Here is a 27,554-nt window from a genome sequence, read left to right as displayed (position 1 = left end):
GTTAATACACTATTTTCCTCCCAACTTTACTGAGGTTTAACTGACAAATCAGATTGTATTAGTGAACTACAACCTGATAGCACCAATGCCATCTGCCTAGGAATGTCTCAGCTGAGCTTGAGTGTGGCAACAGAATTTCTAGATATCTGGGTTCAAGTCCACAGTCAGCGCAAGCTGAGTTTGCAGCCAGCTGACAGGGCATTTTTGAGTCCACGAGGTCATGACTCAGGAGGGCAGTGGACTAAACAGTTGGACATTCATTTTCAAGGAGTGAGTCTCGGGTGTCCTTGTCCTTGACTGCTGTGTGAAGTACGGGAAACCCTTCACATAGGCAAGGGAAATGCAGCCATCTATCTAGCCAGATCAAGTAGACAAAGAAAGTTCTGTGTACCAAACAGTGATTTCGAGTTAAGATTGCAAAAGTCTGCATTCGTCATTGAGTCATGGATGCAAGGTGGGGTAGGCTCTCAATCATGGGGGGCATCATTACTCCCTGCCATGTATGAAGTAGCCCTATCTCTCTTCCTGCTGACACATCAGACAGATCGAGAATCATTTTCCTTGAGGCCCACTTCAGTTGTGCAGGCCAGAAAACTGCAGCATTCTCTAGTAGCAATGGAGTGGCCAGGGCTCAGGGATTCAATTCTGGCTCTGAAAACCACATTGATCTTGAGCAAGGACTGTAATAGCTCAGAAGGTCAGCTTCATCATTAAAGGGTGAGGAGACTGGTCCAACGTTTACCTGCCTTCTTCCATCTCTGATATTCATTTCTCTGTTATACTGGCACCCTTCTAAAGGTACAAGTGAGCTTTCCCCTCCCTAGCAACAATGGAGCAAGTCCCTATTCTGAATGGCAGTGTTCTGGGGCAGAGAATTTAGAAGTATGGCTTTTCATCTAGCCGGCTCTCTTGCCATTTCCTCCCTCAGGCTCCAGGCTGGGTGGAAACTAGACGCTTGAGACAAATAAGACTTTCTCCTCATCTGACCCAGTGAATAAGAATTTGAAGGGCTCCCCACAGCATCTGGGATTGGGGAGGACACTGAGGCCCCACTTGCTGCCAAGAGTACTAAGGAGAGGAAAGGAGTGTGTTCAAGTGGGGTGTTTCCAAGGGCACAGAAGAGTAGGGGCGTGTCCCCATGTCACCAGAGACTCTTCTGTCCACACTGAGATCACAGACCAAGAACACACACTCAGCAGATATATTTTATGCCTGTTGAAATTAATAATAAAATTTGGCTTGTATTATACATGCTTTTCAGATTTCATTGTTCTACGAATTCATTTTTATTACATTTTACAAAAGTATGGTTTGTGATGAGCTGGGAAACGTCTTAAAATCCAAAGGAACTGAGGGTTGAGGAGAGAATTCAGCTGCCTTGCAAGCATGAGGATGTGAGTTCAATCCCCAGCACCACCCAGACAAAGCCAGGGTTGGTGGCTCATGTTTGTAATCCCAGCACTGGGGAGATGGAGACAGGAGAATCCCTGTGGCTGAGTAGGCATCCAGTCCAGCCTAATTGGCAAACCTCAGGCTCTAGTAAGAGACTCTGTATGGCCAGGTGGTGGTGGTGCACGCCTTTTATCCAGCACTCGGGAGGCAGAGGCAGGTAGACCTATGTGAGTCTCAGGCCTGCCTGGTCTATAGAGTGAGGATCAGAACAGTAAGGTTATGCATGGTTCCCAAGAATCAATATTTGAAATTGGCCTCTGGCCTCTACATATATGTGCGCAACATGTATATGCACCCCTTCTCCATTTTCATCTGCAGACATACCACCAACAAGCACATGGACCTACACACACACACACACACACACACACACACACACACACACACACACACACACACACTGCCCCAATACCTGCCTTCAATAAATAAACAAACCCGAGAAATGGAAAGTTCTGGTCATCACTTTTATAGGCCTTTTGAGAAGTGTTGCTTTAATGGGCTTGGGTTAGTTCCTCACTTGACTGATGAGGAAACTTATTTAGAGGTTGAGGCTATGTTCAAGGTCAGGTGCACTGTGGGCAGAGGCAAAGGAGCAGCCTGGTAGTCCTGGCAGGAGGCCAGCACTAAACAGGAAGAAACCATGTATAAACCCTGCTTCTCCTAGGTTCCTCTGAGCTTGGATGCTCCTCAAGGGGTAACGAAGAAAAAGAGGAAAGACATCTCGGCTAAGGTGAAGCAGAAACTCCAAAGGCTAGGAGAGCTCATTTCTCACTGCTGGGCAGAGTTCACACTTAGAGTACAAGCCTGAGATCTCAGAGAAGAAGATTAAAGAATTGCTTGGAATTACTTATCTTGGGCACTGAGGCAAATAGGATCCCCTTGTCTGCTATGACTGGGCTCGAATACAGCCCCAAGATGACCTGTTCAGATCTATCCTAAAATGATTGATATCCTATTCTGGGGACAGTTTCTTACAGTCTGAATTTTGTGAGTGATGGAGATTTGTTTTTATTTAAATACTGCGAGTATGGGGACAGGCAAGGTAGGTCAGTTGGTAGAGTGTGTGCCTAGCACACACAAAGCCCTGGTTTCAAGCCCCAGTATCACACAAACTGGATATTTACTGCTGTCTATGTTAGTAACCCCAGCACTTCGGAGGCAGAGTCTGGGGAAGGTCAGAAACTCAAGACCATGCTTAGCAACACAGCAAATCTGGGGATAGCTTGGGCCATAAAATCCTCTTTAAAAACAAAAAAGCTGGGTGTGGTAATTCACATCTTTAATCCCAGTGCTCCAAGGCAGAGAGGCAGATGGATCGCTGTGAGTTGGAGGCCAGCCTGGTCTATTTATTGAGTTCCAGAACAGCAGAAACATAGTGAGACCCTGTTTTTATTTTTTATCTTTTTGAAACAGAATTTCTCTACATAGCATAGCTCTGGCTGTCCTGGAACTCACTCTGTAGATCAGGCTGGCTTCCAACTCAGAGAGATTCATTTGCCTCTGCCTCCCAAATGCTGGGGTTAAATGTGTCCTACACTGTGCCCAGAAGACCCTGTCTTAGAAAACAAAAACAAAACAAGCTGAAACAAGCCCCCCCCCCCCAAAAAAAAAAGCTTTAGTAACATTCTGTAATTCCCCCAGATATTATTTCACTTTAGGGGTGTCTCCTGGATTTCATTTCCCTAAGAATAGATGTTCTTCTATTAATTTGCCAGGCCATTAGCTAATTATGAAACACAGCTATGGTATGTGGCTGAGCCTGGTGCCGGTGGGTTAAAACCCAGAAGAGTCCTGGGCCCATCAAGGCAACATCTGGCATCATAAAACCAGCAGCGTTCTGCTTGCGGTGAACAGGAACTCATTTGTCTCTCTCTGCCCTAGGAAGTGACAGAGCCGGGGAATGAAACCCAGATTGTTCCTTCTGCTGCAATGCGGGCTCACTGACTTCGTCCCCTGAACTTCAGGGTCATGTGGATGGTGGCTGAGTATTCACTAGCTGATGGGTTTCTTCCTGGATGCTCTCTGTTTTTCCTTAGTGTGCGTGTCCAAGTGTAGATGTGCATGTGGAGCCCAGAGGTAACCTCACAATGTTGTTCTTCAGGAGCTATCCATCTTAGTTCCTGAGACAGAGTCTTTCACTGGTGCCTAATGCTCACTGATTAGGTAAAGGGGGCAAACAAGAATTTTCCTGCCTCTGTCTCCCCAGCACTGGGATTCCAAGTCATGCCACAGTGCCCAGCTTTTTTATGTGGATGCTGACGCTTGAAACTCCAGTCAGGCTGGAACATCCTTTGTCAGTTGCAGGTCCAGACTTAGTGGTACCTCTCCACGGAGCATGTGTGGCTTACCTGGGGGAGCAGGGGCAGCTCTCATTGGGTAATTGGCATTCTTAGTTCCACCAGAATACCCTCTGCTTTGGATGGTGTTCCTTCTGGTGGGACCTGAAATAAACAAGCAACCGGGAATCGAACTCAAGTTATCGGGCTTGGTGGCAAGCGTGTTTACCCACTGAGCCATCTCATTAGCCCCAAATTCAGGTTCTTGTCTTTATATCAGCCCAAACAAACTGTTTTAAATACAACTAGGACATGAATACCAGGTATATTGTGCACAAGAATACAAGCACTTAGCATGTTTCCACCTGTCCATTCTCCTTGACATTGCTTTAGTTTGCAGTGTTCCATCTCTTGAGAATCCCACCACGACCAGCAGCAGAAACAGACTCTTTGTCCCCAGATCTGCACAGAAAAGCCAGGTGCACGGTACCAGTAGAGGCAGGGCTTACGGGACACTTACGAGAGTTCTTGGGCAGCCCAGGTCCAATGCTGACCTGCAACACTTTGTTGCTGGGCTTGAGGATGGCCAGGTCGCCGAAGCCTTGGTGGAACTGCACTTGCCGGGACCCTCCGGCACTCCAGGGACCCCAGTTCTCCTTTTTTAACTTCAGTTCAAGGCTGTGGGAAGCACATTGATTGAAATTAGGAGCCAGAAGGAGCTAGTGAATAAAACGATGCCCGTGACCCAGCTGCTGCCTGGAAGATGATAACCACAGTACGGGGGACAAGCCCCAACCGTCGAATCCTTGCATAGGGGATGGTACAGCTCAGCGTGGCACAGCTGCTATGCCGGAGGAAGAGGCTTTTGGAGGTCAACATCTGTGAGAACTCTGCTGGTGAGTGCTTTTCACTTATGTCAGAGGGTCACTCTCAGACAATCAAGGATAATGGCCCGCGGGACAGGAGAAAGGGACAGCTCCCTATGTTGTAACATTGTGCTTCTAGCTGTGTTTGCTGTGTAGAGGGCTGAGATGTCAAATACAAGATGGCAGGAGAGTCTACACCATAGACTGTGGCTATTGTGCATTTATATTCTGTTATTCCATCACCATCATTAGCCCAGGTGGGGGGGAACCACCAAAATCCAAATGGGAGGGTGTGATGGTTAGTTTTAGCGATCAACTTGACACATAATAGAGTCATCTGAGAGAGAGTCTCAATAAAAGACTGTTTTGATCAGGTTGACCTGTGGGCAAGTAGGGGATTATTTTGTTTAATTCTAATTGATATGGAAAGATCCAGCCCATGGTGGCCAGCACCATTCTCATGCAGGGGATCCTGTAATATATAATTTTATATACACACATATATAACATACATATATACACAGACACACATACATACATACATACATATATTACATTACTGAGCACAAGTAAGTATGCATATATTAACTGGAACCTGAACCTCAGAAACCAAAAGAAACACTGTGGCTATACACCTGTGTTATACATTGCATATTCTCCTCTTTTAACTTAAGAAATAATAATGATTCTAAGTAGCTGTCTATTGTCAGGTTCCTTCATCTGGGCATTACAGTCTTATGATTGCCTCATTTTTTTTTAAATATTTGTTTGTTTGTTTATTTATTATGTATACAATATTCTGTCTGTGTGTATGCCTGCAAACCAGAAGAGGGGACCAGACCCCATTACAGATGGTTGTGAGCCACCATGTGGTTGCTGGGAATTGAACTCAGGACCTTTGGAAGAACAGGCAGTGCTCTTAACCTCTGAGCCATCTCTCCAGCCCTGATTGCCTCATTTTTATCAGTAAAGAGATGAACCCTATTTCTACTCTATAGATGGGGGATTTAAGGAACGCTGAACAACTCTCCCTCAGCAAAAGTGAGATTAGAAGCCCAACAATATGTAGCGTTTTGCCTGCGCAAACATGTCACTAAAGCAGGTGAAGGTGAACCAAAACCTAAGGCATTACTCCCACACGCCAAGCCCCAGATTTCCCACCAACAATCTGGGGAGTCAGAACCCCTATTCCAGTCCCTTTTCCTGCTTCCAGCCTGACTCTATTGTTTACTCTAATACCCGCCTTCCCGTCTTACTTGAGCAACCTTTGTGTCAATGATAAAAATGCCCCTTGACTATTTGATTACTTCACAGACACACGAATGTGGCCCCAGCAAGGCCCATGACCACCGAGACTGTCTTCGGCAGGCCTCTCTGTGTTCCTGGAGATAGTGATGTGCCCAGAGCGGGGCTACTAAGGGATAGAACCTTCGAGACCACACAGCCCACTCTACAGGCCTCCCCACCTCTCACTCTGGACTTTGGATCCCAACTTACGTATTGCTGAATTTCAGAGGTAGCTGTTTCTGGGTTTTTTCCTCGTATCGCTTTGCTAAGAGGCTCAAGAATTCCGTTTTGAAGACAGACTCCAGCAAACTGTCATATTCTTGCTCATGGAGAATGAAGATGTCATCCTGCATGGTGCTGAGAGATCAGATGGAGTTAACGCCAGCCACACTTCTGCTCACCCATTGTCATTTGGAGGCAGGGAGAAGGGTATGTGTGCTAAACATAAGTCATTGTACTGCTGCACACTGTACACGCTGAACCTGTTTCAACCCTACTAAGCTGCACATAAGGCCTGCCATTACTACTTTCACTAATTCAAAACCATCCTGAAATAGCACTAAGCTCTTCTTCTTTTCTACCTTCCTTCCCTCGTTCCCTTTCTCTTCTCACCCTCTCATAGTATTTAAAACAGGATGGAGAAGGCTCAGGGGGTAAAGCTCTTTTACAGTGACCCAAGTTTGAGTTTGAATCCAGGGATACATTCAGTGGCAGGCGAGCACCAGTTCCTGCAAGCTGTCCTCTGATGTCCACAGGCACGCCGTGGAATGTGTACCCTGCTCTCCTCCCAATACAGAAAAGGTAATCGTGAGAAATAAGTAGAAGTATCACTAAAACAGATCACAGACTCAGAATTAAATAATAAAATTGAGGAAATCTGTCTTCAAAGGGAAGTTGAGGGGCTGGAGAGTGGGCTCAGTGGTTAAGAGGACTGGAGTTCAATTCCCAGCACTCATGTTGGGCAACTCACAACTGTGTAAACCCAGCTCCTCTGGCCCCTGAGGACAATGTGTGACACATACACACACAATTTAAAACAAATCTTAAAAAAAAAGTTGATGGTTAACCACTAAGGTAAGTAAAACACTTCCAAGTGCTTTCAGAATCAAGGACAGCCTATATTTAAAGAACATATATTAAGGGCTAAAGAGATGGCCCAGAGTTTAAGAGCACTGGCTACTATCCCAGAAGACCTGTTCCTAGCAACCATGTGGTTCCTCACAAAGGTCTGTAATGTCAGTCTTGGGAGGATCTGATGCCCCCTTCTGATACCGTAGGTACCACACACATGCAATATGGTGTACAGACACAGATGCAGGCAAATACTCATACCCATAAAGTAACAACAAAGGGAAATATTAAAAACCCATTTTAAATTTAACTTAATTTAAATTTATTTATTTCTCTTTTGAAAAATTGATTTATTTTTGGATTATGATTCCAATGACCCTCATGGTTGACCTCATGATGGCTTGGAGAGACTGTACGAGGGGCAGGAATTCTGGGAAGGAAGAGTTCAGTATCCCATTAAAGGAATAATTATTAAGGGAACCCACCTTCCTAGGGGTGGTCCCTTGGCCATGTGTTTGACCTGCCCACCTGGAATGTTAGGTCTCCACCTAGGCCAGAGATTCTGTTCTCTTGTCCAGTTTTCCTTTAGTGGGCCTTACTCTTGCTCTAGCTCTGACATGTCTGGACAAGCCTGCTTGCCTGGTGGTTCTTTCTGGAAGACTATCCATTATTCAACAGGATAAAGAGAGCAAGACCTTGAGAGGTTTAATGTGCTTAGACTTGAGGGTCATTGTCTATCATTCACGTGTGTGTACCCATGTGTGTGCAAGCAGACTCAACCTCATTCCGGTTAGCAGCATGAATCTCGACATGAGATGCATTTGGGCACTTCAGCTATAAACCATCAAACTCAAAAGCCCCGCCCTTTAGCCACCCAGGTGGAAGTTAGTTAGGCTCCTGGGTTTGGAAACAAAGCTTTTAGGTTTATTTACTATTTTTTTAAAAAATAATTCAGACTTGTTTTGGGACTTTACCCCTGTCTTTTTCATACAAACAGCAGCATCTCCTTCCAGGCGCCTACGGCCCTCCGTGTCGAAAGGTCCCGGGCTGTGTCTACGTGTCTGGTTTGGCTCTGACCTGTTCTTCATTCTCCTTCCCTGTGGCTACTGCATTGTTGACAACTCTCGAAAATTCCCTTTTGCTCTCCTAACCAACAGGTTTGCTTACAAAACAGACTAACGCTCCAAAGGAAGTCTTATTTTTTTAAGCTCAAAAGGCAACTTGCAAATACAGCATGTCTTTATTTAAGTCCTTTTTAAAAAACATGTTTTCCCTTGACTATGAAATAAATGCTCCTTTTAATAAACCGGAACATAAAGAAGTAAATGAATTTTTAAAAAGCTTGCCCAGAATTCTGTTCCCCGGAGAAACCAGAGCAGTGGTTCTTAACCTGTGGGTCATGACCCCTTTAGGGGTTGATTGATCCTTTTACAGGGGTCACCTAAGACTACCGGAAAACACAGATATTTACATTATGATCCATAACTGCAAAATTACAGTTATGAAGTAGCAATAAAAATAATTTTTTGGTTGGGGTCTCTACAACATGAAGAACTGTATTAAAGGGTCAAAGCATTAGTAAGGTTGAGACCCACTGGACCAGAGAGCAGATTTAGAGCTCCCCTACACTGTATGTTGGGTCTATTTCAAGAAGATTCCTACAACTGTCAGGTAAGAGGTCCATCTCCCTCCTTCCCACCTCCTGGAAGCTTCCGTGCCTGCAGGTCACAAGTTCACTTGAGTGTCTGTTTCCCATTCGGTAAGGGGAGGGAGCCTGAGAGGCAGGAATGGGATCTCATTCTCCTTGAATCACAGGCAGCAAGTGCCGATTTCAATACCATTACAGGCCAGTAAAACAGGTAGCAAGAGGGGCTGTACATGCATGCACACCCCCTCCCCCACCTCCACCCCAACAGGAACCAGAGGCCCCCATCCAAGCCCCTTCTCAACCACTCTCTACCTTACTTCTTTGAGACAGAATCTATCACTGAACCTGGACCTCAGTCCTAGGGATCCTCCTGTCTCTGTCTCTGGATTCCAGGAGCATGCCCCTGTGCCTAGCTTTCCTGTGGGTGCTGAGGGATCAAACTTACCCTCATGCCCAATCAGCAAGTACATTACCAACTGAGCCATCTCCCCGTTCCCTTCTTTCCCAACGGAGCCTCATGTAACCTAGGCTGGCTTCAGATTCATGTGGCTGAGGAAGATCTTGAACTTCAACTGGGATCACAGGCATTAGATTCTAAGCCCTACTCATCCAGTGCTGGGGGAGAGAAGCCAGGGGCTAGGGCTTCATGCCTGCCAGCCAGGCAAAAGGCCAGATGAGCTAACTGAAGGGGAAGCTAACTGCCCTGGTCCCTGGGAGTCAGAACCTCTGTCTAAGGCGCTCTCCTTATAGACGTTTCTCTAGTAACATCAAGTACTGAGATATCTATTGACCTAGACTCCCCGCCCCTCCCCCCCCCCCAAGCTTCTACAGCTCAGTTGCTAGACCAAGGAGATTCAAAAGCTTTGCCAGACAGAGTCCACAGCATCAGCCACAACATCTATTATAATAAGGTCACTCTTCTAGTGCATTTAATTCTTCAGTAGGAGCTTAAAGCTGGGAGCCTTCCTGTACAGGTGGACAGTGCTGCTCCTAGAAGCAATGAGCACTGAAGGAAAACCTCAGTGCTGGACACATGACACCTATGTTCAAGTTATTGTCAGGGAGGTCCCAGAGGTATCCCAAACCACAGAGACTATTGCCATTGCTCTTGACTGCCCACTGCAATGCGATGGTAAGACCCTCTGGCTGAAGATACCACACACTTGGGCTGACCGACAGAGAAATCGATCTCAGGTTGACTAGGGAAGCTCTTCCCTGGCTTTCATGGTACTGGGAGGGGCAATGCAGGCCCTGGGTGGAGAAAAGGCATCAATGGTCTTACCTAGCACTAGCGTCTGCATGCTACAACACTGCCCTGCCAGGCAAGATGTGCCTGTGGAATGTACTAGTGGAATGGGGACAAGACTGTTGGTGGGAGTTACCAGTTGCTCTATTAGCTGGGGAATATTATTTTAAGGTGCGTTGTTTTTGTTTATGCTACATTTGTTTAGCTCTGTGAAGCTGTGATTCTTTGTCTAAAACACCTGATGGTCTTATAAAGAGCAGAACGGCCAATAGCGAAGCAGGAGCAAGGCAGGCACACACACACAAAGAGAGAGAGAGAGAGAGAGAGAGAGAGAGAGAGAGAGAGAGAGAGAGAGAGAGAGAGAGAGGGAGAGACCCAATAGGAGAAACAAGGAAGAGAAAGAGCAAGAGAACAAGGAGAAGGGGACATCAGGGGCCAGGTACCCAGCTACACAGGAAGCCATGGAGAAAGAAGCAAGGAAAGGTATACAGAAATAGAGAAAGAAAAATGTCTAGAGGCAAAAGGTAGTCGGGATAATTTAAGAAAAACTGGCAAGAAACAAGGCAAGCTAAGGGTGGATATTCATAACTAATAATGTGATTTGTTTGGGAGCTGGGTGGTGGGTCCCTCAAAAAGCCAAAAATAAATAAATAAATAAAACCTCAAGTAACACTCTATGGACTGGATTTGAGGTCTGCCCCACAGGAGGGAATTCATTTCCTGGTACTGTAACCCTGGTCAAAGTCTGTGGCTAGGAAGGTGGTGGGCGGAAGTGCGGGGAGGATGTCAGCACAGCCACTGCTGCTGCGTTGTTTAGGAGCCAGATTTTGTTACTTTAGGATGACGTGTGTGTCTGTGTGCCTGTGTGTGGGTATATGCACACAAGTGCCGACAGAACACGCATGAGGACTCGAGTTTGACTCCGCCTCCTGGCTGCTTTTCTATGGGTTCTGAGTTGCTAGTACTTGCTGCCAAGCCTGACGACCTGGGTTCGATTCCTGGCACCCACATGTGGGAAGGAGAGAGCACTTGTATTTTATCCACACTACAAATCCTTCTTCTCCACAGGGACCAGGTTGTTTTAAAGCAGACCGTATGTTTCTTCCCAGCTTTTTGGCTAAGATCAAGTTTACAGCAAACTCTTAAGTATTATATTGTTTTGTGCTTAATATTTCAGTATGTGCCATTAAAAAGTAAAATGTATATATATAAAAAAGTAAACATGAGGCCATTATCATGCTAAAAGAAATGAGCTTTAAACCCTTCATATAAAATATTTACTCCTGAACGCATTTTCCAGATTGCTTCTTAATTGCTTTTAGATGGCTGGTTTATCTGAAGAGAGCTACTTCCTATCAACACTTAGGTCCTAAGAGTTAGGAGTGGCCTTAGAGATCAAGCTTGTGGGATGTTTCAATAGTCTGAATCAGAGGAACACATCCGGTGAGTGTCCGTTCAGCCAAAAGTCAACCAATGAGTCTCATAAATTCTTGAAAACACGTACAGATGTTGCAACATTTTTTTTTCTGAAGCGCAAGACAGTTAATCCCTGCTTTCTTTACACCAGTGTCAAAGTGTTCCGAGACACATTCACATAGCCACCACTCAGGAAACTGGTATATCAACCAATTTCAACGCAGGGCTCAATCCTGCAGAGCCTACCACCCTCTCCTCCCAGCTGTTGAACTAACCTGGCTTTGAATTGCTAGCCTAGCCTAATGTGTCAGGAAAATGAGGGAACAATATTAGCCTTGGTAAGTGGGAGGCCCAGTAGCTGCAGTGTGCAGCTGTGACTAAGAGCTACAAGCTGCCAGGCGGTGGTGGCACTTGCCTTTAATCCCAGTGCCAGGCGGGTGGCTCTCTGTGAGTTCAAGGCCAGCCTGGTCTACAAAGTGAGTTCCAGGATAGCCAGGACTGTTACACAGAGAAATCCTGTCTCAAAAAAAAAAAGTTACAAGATTTCTCCCTTAGAGTTAGAAAGTCTATAGGCTAGGAACCTCTGAAAAGGAAAGGCCATGAGGGAACGGGCCTATCGAGCATGCATACTACCAGGGGGATGGAGGAAAAGCTGGGGTTACCAGGACATATTCTATCCCCAGAGGCTCTGGTAGAAGGGACTGGGAAACCAGAAGGAAAAATTTGAGAGTAAACAATCACATTGGGTAAACTTAAAGTCACAGTAACAGGACAATGGTGCTTGGTGAGAGGACACCCAGCTTCGTAAGGATCTAGTTGAACGATGAAGTCTGATGGATCAGAAAGAGACAGAACTGGGCAGTAAGGGAGGAAAAAACAATCGTGGCTTCCACAATAACAGCCTCCAGGGGTGATTTCGTAGCTTTCAGCCACAGCTCCTGGGTAGACCGGGTACGTTTCAGGTTACCCAGTTATGTCCTGGTCCACTGTCTTCTCAGGCATCCAGAAAAGAAAACATCTTCCCACTGGGTTCTTTAGAACTCCAAGGGTGGCCAGGAAGGGTGTGACCAGTAGGTTGTAACACAGCCAATGAACCAAAACTTAAAGATGACCCAGGCAGTTGGGCTGTCCGGGCTACCCAGGGCTCTTATTGAGCTAGCGGTGAGGAAGGGCACTGGCATGTCCCCAGTTGTGAAATCTTATCGTGTCCTGATTCGGGTTTTAAACATTTCATTTCACGGTCCCACCTGGCCCTTTATCCAGGAACACTGGGAATGGATAATAGGGGAGCCACAGAGCCACAGGCAAGGATGGGCATACTGCAAATGTGTTTTGGATTATCCTACTGCAGACATGATTTCCATGCTGACAGGTCAGAGGCCTGAGTCTGTGAAGATCCTGCTTTCCTCTGAGCCCAGCAGTTTCATTTAGAGAGGGACATCCCATTTCCAGGTAGCCATGGTCACCAGTACCAGAATATTTCTTTTTTTGTGACAGGATCCTCATGTAGCCCAGACCCACCATAGCCAGGCTCGCCACATAGCCAAGGATGACCTTGAATTTATGATCCTCCTCCCTTTACTTCCTAAGTACTGGGATTACTTACTTTATTTAACACCTGCTTTATTTAACGCTGGGGAACGAACCAGGACTTCATGAGTGCTAGGCAAGTGCTCTCCCAACTGAGCTACATCCCCAGGTCTTCTCTAAGGAGAATGGAAATTCTGTTCTCTTCATCATGGGCAATGTGAGGAGAGCCGTGGAAGGCGCCCTGCCCCAGCCATTTCGCACTCACCTGAGGGACACGGACAGGAGCCTCTCCATCTCGATCCTCCGCTTCAGGACTTCCTTCACCAGGCCTTTGTCCGGGCCCTGCTTCACCTTTTCTCTCCCGATTAAGTACAGGCACTTGGGGGTTAGCAGCAGATCTCGCTTGACACCCTGAGAGGGGAGGAACCTTCAGAAGGCAGCTAGACACGGTCAGAGGGACAGCTCTGACAGCGTGCGCCACTCTTTCAGGCCAGAGGGCAGCTGTCCTGGATGGCGGAGCTTCCCTTTCACCAGAATGGCTCCCATGTGACGACTGACCCAGGCCCCTTGACAGGGAACAGTCTGGCACATAGGAGGATAATGACTCTTGACTCTTTTCATCTTATAGAATGGCATCAGCAAATACTTCAATAATAAAGTATCAGGGCCACAAGCGTAAACATAAGCCCACAAACACGGTGACCTTACAAAGGATTGTTGTCGTGTGGATTTCAGACAGGCTTCCCTCTGGTGTCTGTAGCTTAGCCATTAATAAACAAATAATAAGCGTTAAAATATATGGCTGACCACCTTGTTACAGAGCAGAGCAGCAGTGCTGAGAACATACCCCATAGCAGCTGGTCCATTCTCGGGCTACAAGGAATGACCTTCTTTTAATAAACAAATACTCTATCGACTTTATGCCAGAAGAGGCATAAAGATCCCAGTACAGATGGTTATGAGTCACCATGTGGTTGCTGAGAATTGAACTCAGGACCTCTAGAAGAATAGTTGTCTTAACCGCTGAGCCATCTTTTGAGCCCCAACAACATCGGTCTTATTAAGCTAGTGCTGTTATTGTCTCCATTATTTTTTTCTGACTAATATAAGAAGTTGCTTTTTAAAAAGTCAGCTGGGGGAGGGGGACTGGAGAGATGGCTCAGTGGTTAAGAACACTGGTTGCTCTTCCAGAGGTCCTAGGCTCAATTCCCAGAACCCACATGGCAGCTCATAACTGTCTCTAACTCCAGTTCCAAGGGATCCAGCATCCTCACATAGACATATATGCAGGCAAAATACCAATTCACATAAAATAAAAATAGATTATTTTAAAAAGTTAGTAGGGGATGTGGTTCAGGTGATTGCATGCCGGCCTGGCATGCATGAAGTCCTGAGTTCAATTCCCTAGCACTGCATAAAACTGGACAGGGTGTGTACACTTATGATCTCAGCACTCTAGAATAAAGGCAAGAGAATCAGAAGTTCAAGGTCATGTCTGGCCACATATGGGATTCGAGGCCACTCAAATGCATGAGACTTTGTGTCAAAAACAAAACAAAATGTAAAGCATCTACTAAATAGAATGCTATATTAAGTATGGGAAGTTCTTCCTGGCAGAAATAGAACATAAAAGAACATTTAATGCACATCTTATTTTGCAAAACTCAAAATGCAAATATGTCTGCATAAAAAGGTCTGAAGGACACCCACAACATGTTAACAGGGATGCTTGCCTACCATTGGCTGCTATTTTTCTTTTGAGTCTTTACAACTTTTCTTCAATGAACACAGTCTGCAAAATCACAGCTTTTATTCTTGTAAATGTGAACTCTGTTTTGACTGTTAGGTGGCAGTGTGTACCTTGAACCTCCTGTCATACTTGGTGACGGTGTCAGCGAAGTCGATCTTCTCCCTCTTGCCTACAAACTGCTGCAGTTCCGGGTGCTCCTCCATCCCAATGTAGTCCCCGATGAAGTTCCGGTTGATGCTGTTTCTTCTCCTCTCCTTCTTGTTCAACAGCAGGTCTGAGGCTACGATGCAGGCGAGCAGAGGAGAGGGATCAGGCAGGAAAAGGAAGAGGACATTTGGAGTGAATTACATGAAGATTCTACACGACACAAGATTAGTTAACCCATGCCGTATGCTGAATAAGAAGCATTTTGTGCTGGTTGTGGTGGAGCATGCCTTTAAACCCAGCACTCGGGGGGCAGGGGCAGGCTGATCTGAGCTAGAGGCCAGCCTGCTCTACAGAGCGAGTTCCAGGACAGGCAGGGCTATGCAGAGAAATCCTGTCTTGAACATGAAACTGTAATTTTTCTTAAGCTCAAACTATTTTATTTTTTGAGCAGAGGGTCTCACTCTGTAGACCAGGCTGGCCTTGAACTCACAGATATCCGACTGCCTCTGCCTCCTGAGTGCCGGGATCAAGGTGTGTGCCAGCATTCCTGGTTCTCACATTTATTCTTAAGCTTTATTAAATGGGAGCCAGGGGGAGAAGACTCTCCACGTGAATGTGCTTGCCAATAAAGATGCTCGCCACCAAGCCTGATGAATGAAAGATCCAACTCTTTAAGTTGTCCTCTGACACAGTTCTACATGTGAACTGTGGCATGTACATACACACACATACACAGACAGACACACAATATGAGAAAAAATGGAAAATGCTGAATGAATAAACAAAATTATGAAAATACCTTCTTCTCTCATTTGGACATATTTCTTCCGGGCCACAAACTTTCTCCACGTTTTCTGTATCACCCGGGCATACCCGTCATACTTTCTCTCCCTCATCTCTTCCAGAAGAAATAGCTGGAACAGCAGAGAAAACACATGAGCCAATCCACATGATCTGGACAGAATTTTATATTGACTAAAAAAGGTATTTATTCTACAAGCATGAGTGCTTTGTCTGTGTTCTGTGTGCATCTGATGCCTTTGGAGGCCAGAAGAGGACACTGGATCCTCCAATAGAAAAGTTAAGGATGGTTGTGAGCCACCATGTGGGAACCTGGGTCCTCTGCAGGACCAGCAAGTGCTCATAACTGCTGAAACATTCCCCCCGCCCCCCACTAAACATCAAACTTTGTTCTTCCAAGGAGGTTCAGTGTGCTGGAGAAACACATAAGCAGCAGCTCCTATTATGAACGAATAATGAAACGATTACTATGGGATGTTGTTTATGGGCACCACCCACACTCTTGACAGGAAGCAAAAGGAAAATGGCTGAGCCTGAGTATGCTTGAAAGGCCTCTGCCTTCCCTCACTCATAGTTCCTGTGACTTGTTTTCCTTCCTTGGTCCAAGGAGGAAGCAGGTAGCCAGATCTAATGAGCAGACGCAGCCTGCTGCGAATGGTCTCGGAATAGAACCTTCCACTTTCTGCCAGATCTGAGTTTGTGTTGCTGTGGGAAGAGGCCTGCCCTACTTTCGGTGGCATGGAAGTCTAGACTTCCTGCCTCATGCAATCTCCAAGGATTGTCTAAGGCACCGGGCAGAAACCACAGCCGCTGCAGCCAGGCTGGAGCATTAGTCTTGGACTCTCTGGAGAGCTGGCACAGCAAACGACCCAAATCGGACTCTGGAGAGTCAGGCCATGTGGCCAGCTCAGGTTGACCAGTTCGCATGCAGCTGGACTTGGGAATTGTGAAGACCGACAAGGCATTACCGCGTGCTGAGTGTCCACTGTAGTCAAGAATCCCTCCGGACTAACCTTCGACTCCTCAACACATAGCTGTTCGTTTCATAGATGAGAACATTGGACCTAGACTGGGTATGGCTGAGCAGTTTTCTAGGCATGGCAGGCTCCTCTTCTACAAGCATGAGGATTTTGTCTGTGTGAATGTCTGTGTTCTCTGTGCAGAACACAGAAAGCTTTCTCCCTAGCTGCATTTCATCAGCTTGTAAAACTGGAGAAACATACCCTCTACTTCCATGGTTTACATAGCCACTGAGAGGGAAGATAAAACCGACCAATAGAAACTCAAAGATGATGTGTTGGCCCTGGACAATATTCCAGAAGGGCTGGAGAGAAGGCTCAGCAGTTCAGAGTGCTTATGGCTCTTGCAGAGACCTGACTTTGGTTCCCGGCACCCACATCAGGAAGCTCTCAACTGTAGCTCTAGAGACTCTTGACACCCTTTTCTGGATTCTGGAGGCACCTGCACCCAGGTGCACTCACGCCCACACAGGCACGCACGCACACACATTAAAATTAACACAAATAAAACTTTTTAAAAAATTCCAGAGGTAAGCAAGGCAGTCGGGTTTGAAGGAAGCTAAAAACACCATCTGTGTTTATCTGAGCATATACACGTCCAAGAGCCACTTTCGTGCCACCTGGTCTTTCCCATTTACATCCCTGGTTGTCTAGAAACACCCAGAACAGCAAATGCCGACGGGGAGGAACACCGAACCCTGCAGCCTTCCGTGCAGTCCCAGATGGACGAAGGAATATATTTTAGACCTTAAATGGGGCTCACAACTTAGGACTGGACAGATGTCTGAAATCTCAGCTCCATGGTCTCCATGTGGGAGAGTGTTCGCTGATATCTCTCATCTTGGTTTTTTTCCCATTTCCAACCAATCTGGGAGGACACACGTAATATACCTGTGCCCAGAAAGGAGGTGGCACCAACAGCTCCCAGCATCCAAGAGATTATTTCAAAGATGAGCAGGGTTTTAGGTGCTTCTTTGGTTTTTATTTTTCCCCACTCAAAAGTTCAGGAGGTTTGACATCAGGGAGGTTTGAGAATAAAGAGAAAAACCAGACAGACAGATGGATCAAACAAAACACAAACTCTCTGGTGCCCGATGTCTTATACCAGTTTTTGAAGAACAGAGGTTATTTGGTGTGTATGCAGCAGACGCTGCAAGAGGTAGGTGAAAATATCACAAGGTGGCTTTGTTGCTGTAAAGATTCATTTTCATTTGTGTGTGTGTGTGCTAGTGTGGGTACCCTCAGAGGTCAGGAGAGGACATGGGATCCTATGGACTCGGAGTCACAGGCAGTTGTGGGCTCCTGATGTGGCTGCTGGAAACTGAACGTGGCTCCCCTGGAAGGACAGGAAGCATCCTAACCACTGAGCAGCTTCCTAAGGCAGGTTTTACAAACTAAACTTTGGGGAAAGCGCTTCCAAGTCAAAACCAGATCTGGACAGGAAGGGGGGGGGGGGAAAGGAAGGTGATGGCTCGTATGTGCGAAAGTTCAGAGATGGAGAAAGGAGAAGCGAGGGTGGCTAACAGCTGTTGGGAGAAAGGCAAGCTAAAGGAAGGCCAAAATAAACATGGGTTTCGGGTATAAATTCCAGAGCTCAATTAAATCAGAATGAAAAATCAGGAGAAAATAAAAAAATCAGGCCGTTATACATGAAGATTGTCTAAGTCGGAAAGTGAGCCGTACGAGCTGGCGAATCTCTGGGTTGTACTGACTAATCACTCCAGCTCATTTTAGGAGAACGGGAGCTGCGCTGGGGGTTGCCTAATGGCATATGACACAACATTTTCATTTTATATTGGGAAATGAAATTGCCGGGAGGCTATAAATAACTCAGAGTGGAGAAGTGCTACCACAACCTTATAGATGGTCTACTGGTGGGTGCCATGTACTTCCTGCATAATTTCCAGGGCTTGCCAAGACATTCGACTTGAGCCTCCATCACTTTTGAGTCTCAGGCTCACGCCACAGACGGGAAAGGAATCAGGATGGGGAGATTGCTGCAAGGCCAGAATTTGCCTATTTCTTGCAACACTATTCATGCCCTTGCTAGTTCCTCTAGGACTGATGAGTGTATTTACCAACTTCGTCATCAATTCTTCTTCTTTTTTTAAAAACATGGTCTTGGGTAGCACAAGCTGGCCCCAGACTCACCGTGTAGCTGAGGCTAGCCTTGAAGTACTGATCTTCGTGCCATTCCTACAAAGCAATGCCTTTACTCTACAGCTGCAGAGCTAAGGAGGCAGAGTTACTCAGAGCTTTGTTGAGCTCCCACACACATGAAGACATCCCCTAGGATCACAACACTCACATGTGCATTGGGGCAGATTAAGAAATCTCCATGCTCCCCCTGTAAAATTCTCATAAGTTCATGAAATATAAATGTGTATGCGTAAGCCAGGCAGGGATGGCGCATGCCTTTAACCCCAGTACCCAGGAGGTAGAGGTGGGTGGATTGCTGTGAGTTTGAGGCCAGCCTGCTCTACACGAGCTAGTTCCAGGACAGGCTCCAAAGCTACAGAGAATCCCTGTCTCGAAAAACAACAAAACAAACAGACAGACAAAAAATGTGCAAGCATGGCTGTCCCCGGGGTACCTGGGTACCACAGTCCAGACACTTCTCTGTCTTGTCCCCTCAGAGTTACTCCCCAGCTCCTTCTGGTCTTCCAGTCTCTATCCTGGGATTCCCACCCTGAGCCCATGTGTAACTGGCCTGTTTGGTGTAACCGAGATGAGGACACAGTTGCCCAAACTTCCCTTATGGCACAAACACCTCCCTTGGCAGTGCACATCATTATTCGTAGCTGAGATGATTGTTAACCTTGTTGACTGGGTGGGATTTACAGTAGCCATGGAAACAAATCTCTGGGCGGGTTGGTGTTATCTAGAGTAGGTCAACAGGGAAGGGAAGACCTACCCTAATGTGAGTAATACCATTTCATGGGCTTAATTCTCAGATGACACAGAAAGGCAAAGCAAGCTAAGTCCTAGCGTCCACTGTTCCCTGCATTTTGGCTGTGAACATACCCACTGTGACTAGCGGCTTCAAGCTCCTGCCTCCACACCGTCTCTTCTCCAGTGGACCATATCCCCCGGAACCATAAACCAAGCTAACCCTTTCCTTTTTGGGGGGGCCATTTTGTTGTAGCAATGGGGAAAATACCAATACTGTATCTTGGGGCAGTGTCTGTCAAAGGTTTTTGGTACATAAAAGGAACCTAACCGGTCAGAGCCCTTGCCCTTGGAAATGACCTGGACCTCACAGAGAGGGAAAGGAGAGAAAAGAAAGCCATTGTACCCGGTGCTATCTTATTCAATAACCACATGCTAGGAAACAAGGGAGTCTGGTTGGTAGAGGAGGCTGGGGACGCGGAGGGGACAGGCTCCTTCGAGAAAAGGCTAAGAAAGGCATGAGGTGGAGGAGCACTAGCGTCCAGCTGTGTGCTATGGCAGCTGGCAAAGGCAAGACACGAGGAGAGGGGTGGGGCAGCAGCCGGTACTCACAGACTCTGGGGCTTTGATGAACACTTTACTCTTTCCGAGCTGGAACTGGTCATTGTCCATGTTGACTGACTGTAGCAGATGCAGAACCCCTTGCTTCTCATCTCCTCTCCACACAGGCCAAGTGGCTTTGGTCAGAATGGCGTACCTATGGGGGCAAGAGGGCAGAGGGTAGCTCCTGGGCTCCTGTGGGGCAAGAGGGGCCTTGAAGGCTGTCGCTGTGTAGCTGGGCTCCCTCAGCTCCACTCAATGACAGGCAACGGGTCTCAATGACTAGAAAGGTCTTCCACACCTGGTCTCACGGTTACAGCACTTCTGACCCTCCCTCCCTATCTTGGTGTTTCTCTTTTGGTTTTTTTTTTTTTTGAGACAGGGTTTCTCTCTGTTGCCCTGGCTGTTCTGGAACTTGCTCTGGTCTTGAACTCATAGAGCTCTGCCTGCCTCTGCCCGCTGTGTGCTGGGATTACAGATATGAGTCACTACTGCCTGGCCTGTCCTGGTGTTTCTGAGATCACACCCTGGTGGAAAACCACTTTCCTTTCCCCTCATTGCCTAGAGGTTCCCATAACAAATATTCAAATATTTCAGGCAAATCAAAACATCACTTTTCTTCTTAATCCTAATCTGTTCATATTTCAGGCCATTTAGTATCATGAAAAGTTTTATAAAGCTGGGCTAGGGAGGTGGCTCAGTTGGTAAATGATTATCACATGAACATGGGGACCTGAGTTCATTCAACCTTCAGAGTCCATGAAAACGTCAGGCACAGTGGTGCACGCTTGTGACCCTCACGCTGGGAGGAGGAGCCAGGAGGGTCCTGGGGGTTGCTGGCCAGTGCGGCTTACTTGGTAAGCTGTGGGGCAGCCAGAGAACCCGTCTTATAAAACCATGGCTGGCTAGATGGCTCAGCGGTTGCAGTTCCCAGCACGCATGTCGAAACACATGTGTGCCAGAGCCCTGGGAGCTGAAATTACAAGTGCATGTGAGCCGGGTTCTGGGATATGAACTCTGGTCCTCTGGCAGAACACTGGGTGCTGTTAACCTCTGAACCATTTCTACAGCCACAGCCTTTGCATACAGAGATATTTATGTCTTTTAAATTTCTTTTTTTTTTTCATGGTGTTGGGAATTGAATCCAGGACTTTGTACAAGGCAGCCAAGATATAGTCCCAGTCTTGGTTTTTTCTTTTTTAATTTTTTCTTTCTTTTATTTTTCTGTGGACTTATTATTATGATTGCTTTATATATTTTTAAAGTAAGCATAGATAATTTTTGGGCACATATGTATGTGTATTGCATGCGTGCCTGGTACCCTAGGAGGCCAGAAAAGGGCACTGGATCCCCTAGAACAGGAGTTACAGTCAACTATGAGATGCCACCATGTGTGCTGGGCACTAAACTTGAGTCCTCGGCAAGAGCAAGTGCTGGTCTTAACTTCTGAGCCATCTCTAAGCCTGGTTTTGTGTTATGCTGGAGATTGAACCCAGGGCTTCCTGAATGGTAGGCAAACACTCTGTCAACTGACTATATGCCCAATGGTCCCACAACTCTTTTTTCTTTTTTTCTGAGACAAGGTTTCTCTGTGTAACTCTGGCTATCTTGGAACTCACTCTGTAGACCAGGCTGGCCTCGAACTCAGACATCTGCCTGTCTCTGCCTCCTGAGTGCTGAGATGAAAGGCGTGTGCCACCACCATCTGGCTCCCATTACCTTATTTCTTAAAGGAACTTAAATAAACAGAACAATTCATCAGAAAGAGCAGGGAAGTTGGAATGACTTCATATTTTAAGAACACTAAATTTATCGTTTTCAAAACATGTAACACAGAGTGAGACCATTTAAACATGGTCCTGTCAAACATACTTTCAGGGGAATATAAAAATCAGTTTGAATTTAAATATGAGCCAGGCATAGATGCCCATGCCTTTAAGCCCAGCACTCAGGAGTCAGAGGTCTGAGAATCTCTGTGAGTTCAAGGCTAGCCTGGTCTACATAGCAAGTTCCAGTATAGCCAGGGCTACAGAGAAAGACTTTAAACATGGATTCTACAAAGTGTTTGAAATTAAATGCCCTAGTTTATTTCTTAGGTAGGCTAAATATTTTCTTGCAGTTGTTTAGGCTAAATATTTTTTAAAGATTTATTTATTTTTATTTATGTGCATTTTTTTTGCCTGCATGTATGTCTGTGTGAGGATGCCAGATCCCCTGGAACTGGAATTACAATTGTGAGCTGCCATGTGGGTGCTGGGAATTGAACCCAGGTCCTGGAACAGTAGACAGTGCTTTTAACTGCTGAACCATTTCTCTAGGCCCCTAGGCTAAATATTTTCTTGTAGTTGTTTTCATACTATTAATCCATCAGGTCAGGTCTAGCTCCCATGTCACAATTATAAATTCTTATACCCGGTGGTTTGCTCCACAGAAGACTTTCTAACTCAGTGACATAGTCTATATTATGGCTTTCATAAAAAGACAAAAAAAAGCCCTAAAAACAAAAAGAGGGGCAAAGAACCTGAACAGAATTTCCCTAAAGAGGAAATATAAATGGCCAATAAACTCATGAAGAGTTTTGAACATCCTCTGCCATCTGGGAAATGCAAATCAAAGCCACAGTGAGATACCATTTCACACCCACTAGCAAGGTTAGTCAGATATTAGCATATGTTGGCACAGAATAAAATAAAATGGAATAAAATGGAACCCTCAAATACTGTGGGTGCAGATGCAACATGGTGCACCCACTTGGGAAAACAGCCTGGCGGTACTCTGCGAGTTAAACATAGAATTAGCATATGACTCAGCAATCCCACTTTAGTTCCACATCCCAGAACTGGAACACGCATCCTCGCCAAGGCTCAGACAAGAGCTGTGATAGCAGCGTGATTCATATCGGCCCCAAATGGAAGCAACCGAAGGATGGATAGGTAAAACGTGGCAAATCCATACGATAGAATATTATTCACCAAGGAACAAGTGCAAGATGCAGACACACTATATAAACCAACGACGGATCTTGGAAACACCACGATGTCACAGTCATATAGCCAGTCGCAGAGGACATATGTGTGACTTAGGCAAGTTGACGGTGACGGAAAGCAGATGGGTGACTGCCTCACATGGGCGGCAGAGGAGAGATGGTGACTGCGGGAAGCAGGGCTTCTTTTCAGGGCGGTAAAATACCATGAAATGAGTTGTGATGGGTGCCTGCCTCTGTGGCTACATTAAATTTGTTTGGTATGTGCTCTGAATGGACAAATAAGCTAATCTGAACCAAAAAACAATCCATTGCCAGAGGTAGTAACTCGTCCAATACCTCTGTAGAAACTTCTGGAAGACTCGCCGATAAGCATAACCGGCTCTTCTCACTCGGATGTTTTCTTTGAGACCCAGGTATTCTACTTGATGTTTTACCCTAAAACAGAAGAGGGAACATGGAGGTTACTGGAAAATTCCGTCCCCCTACCACCTCGCCAACTTTCTTAACTACCCTCCACTTGCCCGCCCACCTCCCTCATCCTCCACTCGCCCCTACTATCAAGCTGCAGGGAACATATTTACAAGACCTGTAATAATAGTGGCCAAGCTGAACTTTTGAACTACATGATATTAATCTAAAATTATTATGAACTACTGCAATCATTCAAGAAGACATCACACATCTATTTTATAGAACAACAGTAAAATAAGAACCCAAAGCCAGGCATGAATCTCTGTGCCTATAATCCTAGCTGCTTGAAAGGCTGAGGCAGGAGGATCCAATCCATTGAGCACAGAAAACTCAAGGCCATCCTGAATATTATGTCTCAAAATAGGAAGTGGGGTTGGTAAGATGGCTCAGCAGATAAAGACATTTGCTACCGAGCCTGCTAAGTTGAGTTTGGTCTCTGGAGCCCACGTAGTAGGGAGGAAAGACTCATAAATCGTCTTTTGTCGCCCGTCCATGTGCCCTGGCACTCATGTGTACCCCCTTCAAAGAAACAAATAAGTGTAACGCTAAAAATAATTGACAAAAATAAAAATAAAGTCCTACACACTTGACATTTGTATTACAAACAAAATTTTTTTTTCAACAAAATAAAGAACTGTTGAATTAAGTGCTGTTAGAGTTGTTTTTATCTTTAAAGTTTAATATCAGTTTTAGACTCAATGAGACTACACTTCTAGGATCTTTCAAACGACCAAGTTAAGAATGATCTAAAATCACTGGGCAGTGGTGGCGCAAGTCTTTAATCCCAGCACTCAGGAGGCAGAGGCAGGCGGATCTCTGTGAGTTGAGGGCCAGCCTAGTCTACAGAGCGAGTTCCAGGACAGGCTCCAAAGCTACTAAGAAACCCTGTCTCCTCCCTCCCCCCAAAAAAAGTATGGTGTAAAACCTATTTCAATTATATGTCTTACTGAGTAGCTCTGGCTGGCCTTGATCACATACAGACCCACCTGTCTCTCTGTCTCTTGTCTCTTTGGTGCGACTAGGTTTTTGTTTATTTGTTTTTAAGTAATAGTGAACATTAAGCACATTTCTAAGGGTCTAGCTTCAGGCAGCCATGTGCACTGCAGACCCCGCCCATCTCTACAGAGGGATGATAGACAAGTTTCCCCACCAGTCATGATTCATTTCTAGTCCTGTTTTTCCAAGCCGGGTTCCACAGGTCTTCTTTGAAACTTGGCCAGTGACCTAGAGCTCTTTCTTCTCAGCCACAAGAGTTGACTCCTTCAGGGACAGCACGTTTCCATTTCCATGTGTGCATGGATGAAGGTGAACATGGTACACGGGGGCATGTGGCTGTTCAAGGTGGATGTTGGACATTAACCTCTCTCTTCTACCTTACTCAGCAAGGCACAACCCTTTCCTTAAACCCAGAGCCTGTGGACATGGCTGGCCTCTCTAGCCGGGTGCTCCGAGGATCCCCTGTCTCTGCCTTCCGTGGCTGGAATCACAAGCAGGCTGCCACACCCGTCTGGCATTTGCTTTGGCTTTGGGAAGCAGATCTCCAGTCCTTCTGCTTGCACAGCAAGTACTTTGACCACAGAGCCATCTCTTCAGCTCCAGGACAAACAACCTTTCGAGGCTTTATATGAAAAGACAGATATTCAACAGGCACATTTCCCTTGAATTAGAAGCAGAGACACTCTAGAAACCTGATTTGGAAAAATAATTTTCCTTTCCCATTTCTCCAAATACAAAATCACTACTGCCTCTTTCTCTAGTAAGAAAAACATGCAGAAGTGCCCTTTTATCTTAAAAAATAGACAAACACAATTTATATGTATGAGTATTTGCTTGCAGTTATGTTATGGGCATGGTGTGTGTGCAATACCTAAGGAAGCCAGGAGAGGGCACTAGAGCTCCTATAACTGGGTGTTAGTGATTGATCCAGGGTCCTCTGTGAGAGCTCATAACTGCTGAGCCATCTCTCTAGTCCAAAAGTGCCAACTTCGGGTGTCTGCTGCTTTCAATGTACTATTCACAAACACTGGCTTCTCTCCAAGCCTCAGGCAGGCAACACATCACACATGGATTCACCAGACAGGCTTTGCCTGTGAATCACACAGGCAAGACTATTCTCTGTGTGAAGATCTTGCTTCACAGCTAGTGAGATTGCTCAGTGAGTAAGGCACCTGCTGCCAAGCCTGATGACCGGAGTTCGATTCCTGAGACCACATAGTAGAAGGTAAAGACTATACTCCCACAAGTTGTCTTCTGACCTTGACATGTGAGGCAGCACATGAGTACCACACACAATATGCTTGTCCATCCTGGTGCATGAAGAGGCCAGGGGTTAATACCGATGTCTTCCTCAATCCATTAATCATCTCCTTAGCTTTTTGGAGACAGGGTCTCTCACTGAATCAGGAGCTTGCTATTTATTGAGCCCTCTGGAACGGCTGTGAGCACATGACATGGATGCTGGGAACTGAACTCTGGTCCTCTGGAAGAGCAGTAAGTGAGCCCTCTGTCCAGCCCTGAGCTTGTCATTCTGACTAGACTGGCTGGCTGGCAAGCCTCTGGGAGCTTCCTTTCTTAGCGCCGTCTTGCTAGGATTATAGGTGGACACCAATAGGCCCAGCTTTCACGTGGATGTAGGAACCTAAATTCAGCAAGCAGTCAGTGCACTGAGCCATCTCTCCAGCTTGAATCAAATTAGAGTTTGTTAAAGTGGCACCAAGGTCCAGGAAATTTCTTACATAAATTTTCTGCTGTATGACAATCGGTCTAGAAAATCCTGTAATTTGTAAAAGAACTTGAAGGCACCAAAGGACCCAAGATGTTTTTGCTGGAGCGTCACTGCTGGTGGGCATTGGTCCCAACTGTTCCCCCAGGTCACCATTTCCACCCTATGGGAGGAGCCACCCAGGACTGTCCTCACTCCCTCCCTCCTTCCCTCAAGCAAGCCAAAAGCTGGGAGGGCAGCAATTCTGAATCCAAGGCCAGCCACTTTGCCAGAAGCCAAACAAAAACACATTTCAACAGGAAACGAAAAACCCCATACCTCATAAACTTGTGGAATGAGTAACCCTCTCTACCAAGAACTTCAATTGAGCATGTAATACACCACAGTGACTCAGCCCTCCATACTCACAAGGGAGTGAGGCCATCTGTGAGGAAACCCATGGGGGAGCTGGCCGGCTGGAAATGGGAACCAACATCAGCAGCTCGCACCCTGAGCGTTCATAAGCCATGATGTGGATGCTCACTTGAGTCTGCTGAAATTCAGTGAAGAACTTCAGTCATGGGAGAGGGGAAAAATACGGGGGAAAGAAAGGATGGGGAGGGAGGGAGGGAAAGAGAGGGGGAGAGAGAGAGAGAGAGAGAGAGAGAGAGAGAGAGAGAGAGAGAGAGAGAGAGAGAGAGAGAGAGAACCATCTATTTCTTTTGTGACAGTATCTCTGATTGCCCTAGAGTTCACCAATTATGCTAGTTGGGTTGGCCAATGAGCCTTGAGGAATCTCCCTGTCTCTGGCTCCCCAGTGCTGGGATCATAAGCACACGCCACCAGTTTCAGAATTTTTATATAAAAAGGTTCAAGCCGTAGCTACTGTACAATTTCTTTACAAGAAAGCCTATTAGCACAACTATTTTGAGGTTGAGAGCGATACTTCATTAATAAGCAACTATGGTTTTATTTTTCTCAATTAACTTTTATTACTTTTAATTTTGTGTACTTGTGTCTCTATGTGGCCACATGCATGTGAGCACAGGTGCCCGCAGAGGCCAAAGGTGTTGGATTTCCTGGAGCTGGAGTTACAGGTGGTTGTGAGGTGCATGATGAGGAGGCTGCTGGGAACCAAACTCGGGTCCCCTGAGAGCGGCGCATGCTCTGAACTACTCAGTCAATTCTCCAGTTTCCGGTAAAATTCTTTCATTTAAGATGATTTCTTGAAAAGAGGTGGGGAAGTAAAGTGGGAGAGTTTGCAATGAAGAAAGAGTGGACTTAGGTACCTACTGCTTAGGGGTACTTCTGATGCCCACATTTTCTCTGAGGTTGTCCATGACACCACCCTGCTGTGTGCACGAGCACGTGTATTTGCACACGTGAGTGGGTGGTCTG

General features: G+C 46.1%; 1 protein-coding gene across 2 annotated transcripts in view; it reads right to left on the bottom strand.

Moving 5' to 3' along the window:
- Positions 1–27,554, bottom strand: part of Myo1e (myosin IE) — a 196,874-nt gene that overhangs the window by 15,087 nt on the left and 154,233 nt on the right. For both annotated transcript variants that reach the window (XM_038321973.1, XM_038321972.1), the window contains 8 exons: positions 23,321–23,419; positions 20,011–20,155; positions 15,489–15,603; positions 14,653–14,822; positions 13,058–13,203; positions 6,092–6,238; positions 4,249–4,406; positions 3,801–3,893 (listed from right to left, as the gene is read on the bottom strand). In XM_038321973.1, coding sequence (XP_038177901.1) covers positions 3,801–3,893; positions 4,249–4,406; positions 6,092–6,238; positions 13,058–13,203; positions 14,653–14,822; positions 15,489–15,603; positions 20,011–20,155; positions 23,321–23,419 — 1,073 coding nt within the window. The remainder of the gene's footprint in view (positions 1–3,800; positions 3,894–4,248; positions 4,407–6,091; positions 6,239–13,057; positions 13,204–14,652; positions 14,823–15,488; positions 15,604–20,010; positions 20,156–23,320; positions 23,420–27,554) is intronic.

Source organism: Arvicola amphibius, chromosome 3 (assembly GCF_903992535.2).
Source record: "Arvicola amphibius chromosome 3, mArvAmp1.2, whole genome shotgun sequence".
In the NCBI taxonomy this organism is placed as follows: domain Eukaryota; kingdom Metazoa; phylum Chordata; class Mammalia; order Rodentia; family Cricetidae; genus Arvicola; species Arvicola amphibius.
Note: the sequence above shows the minus strand (reverse complement) of the source record. Positions and strands in the feature narration are given on the sequence as shown.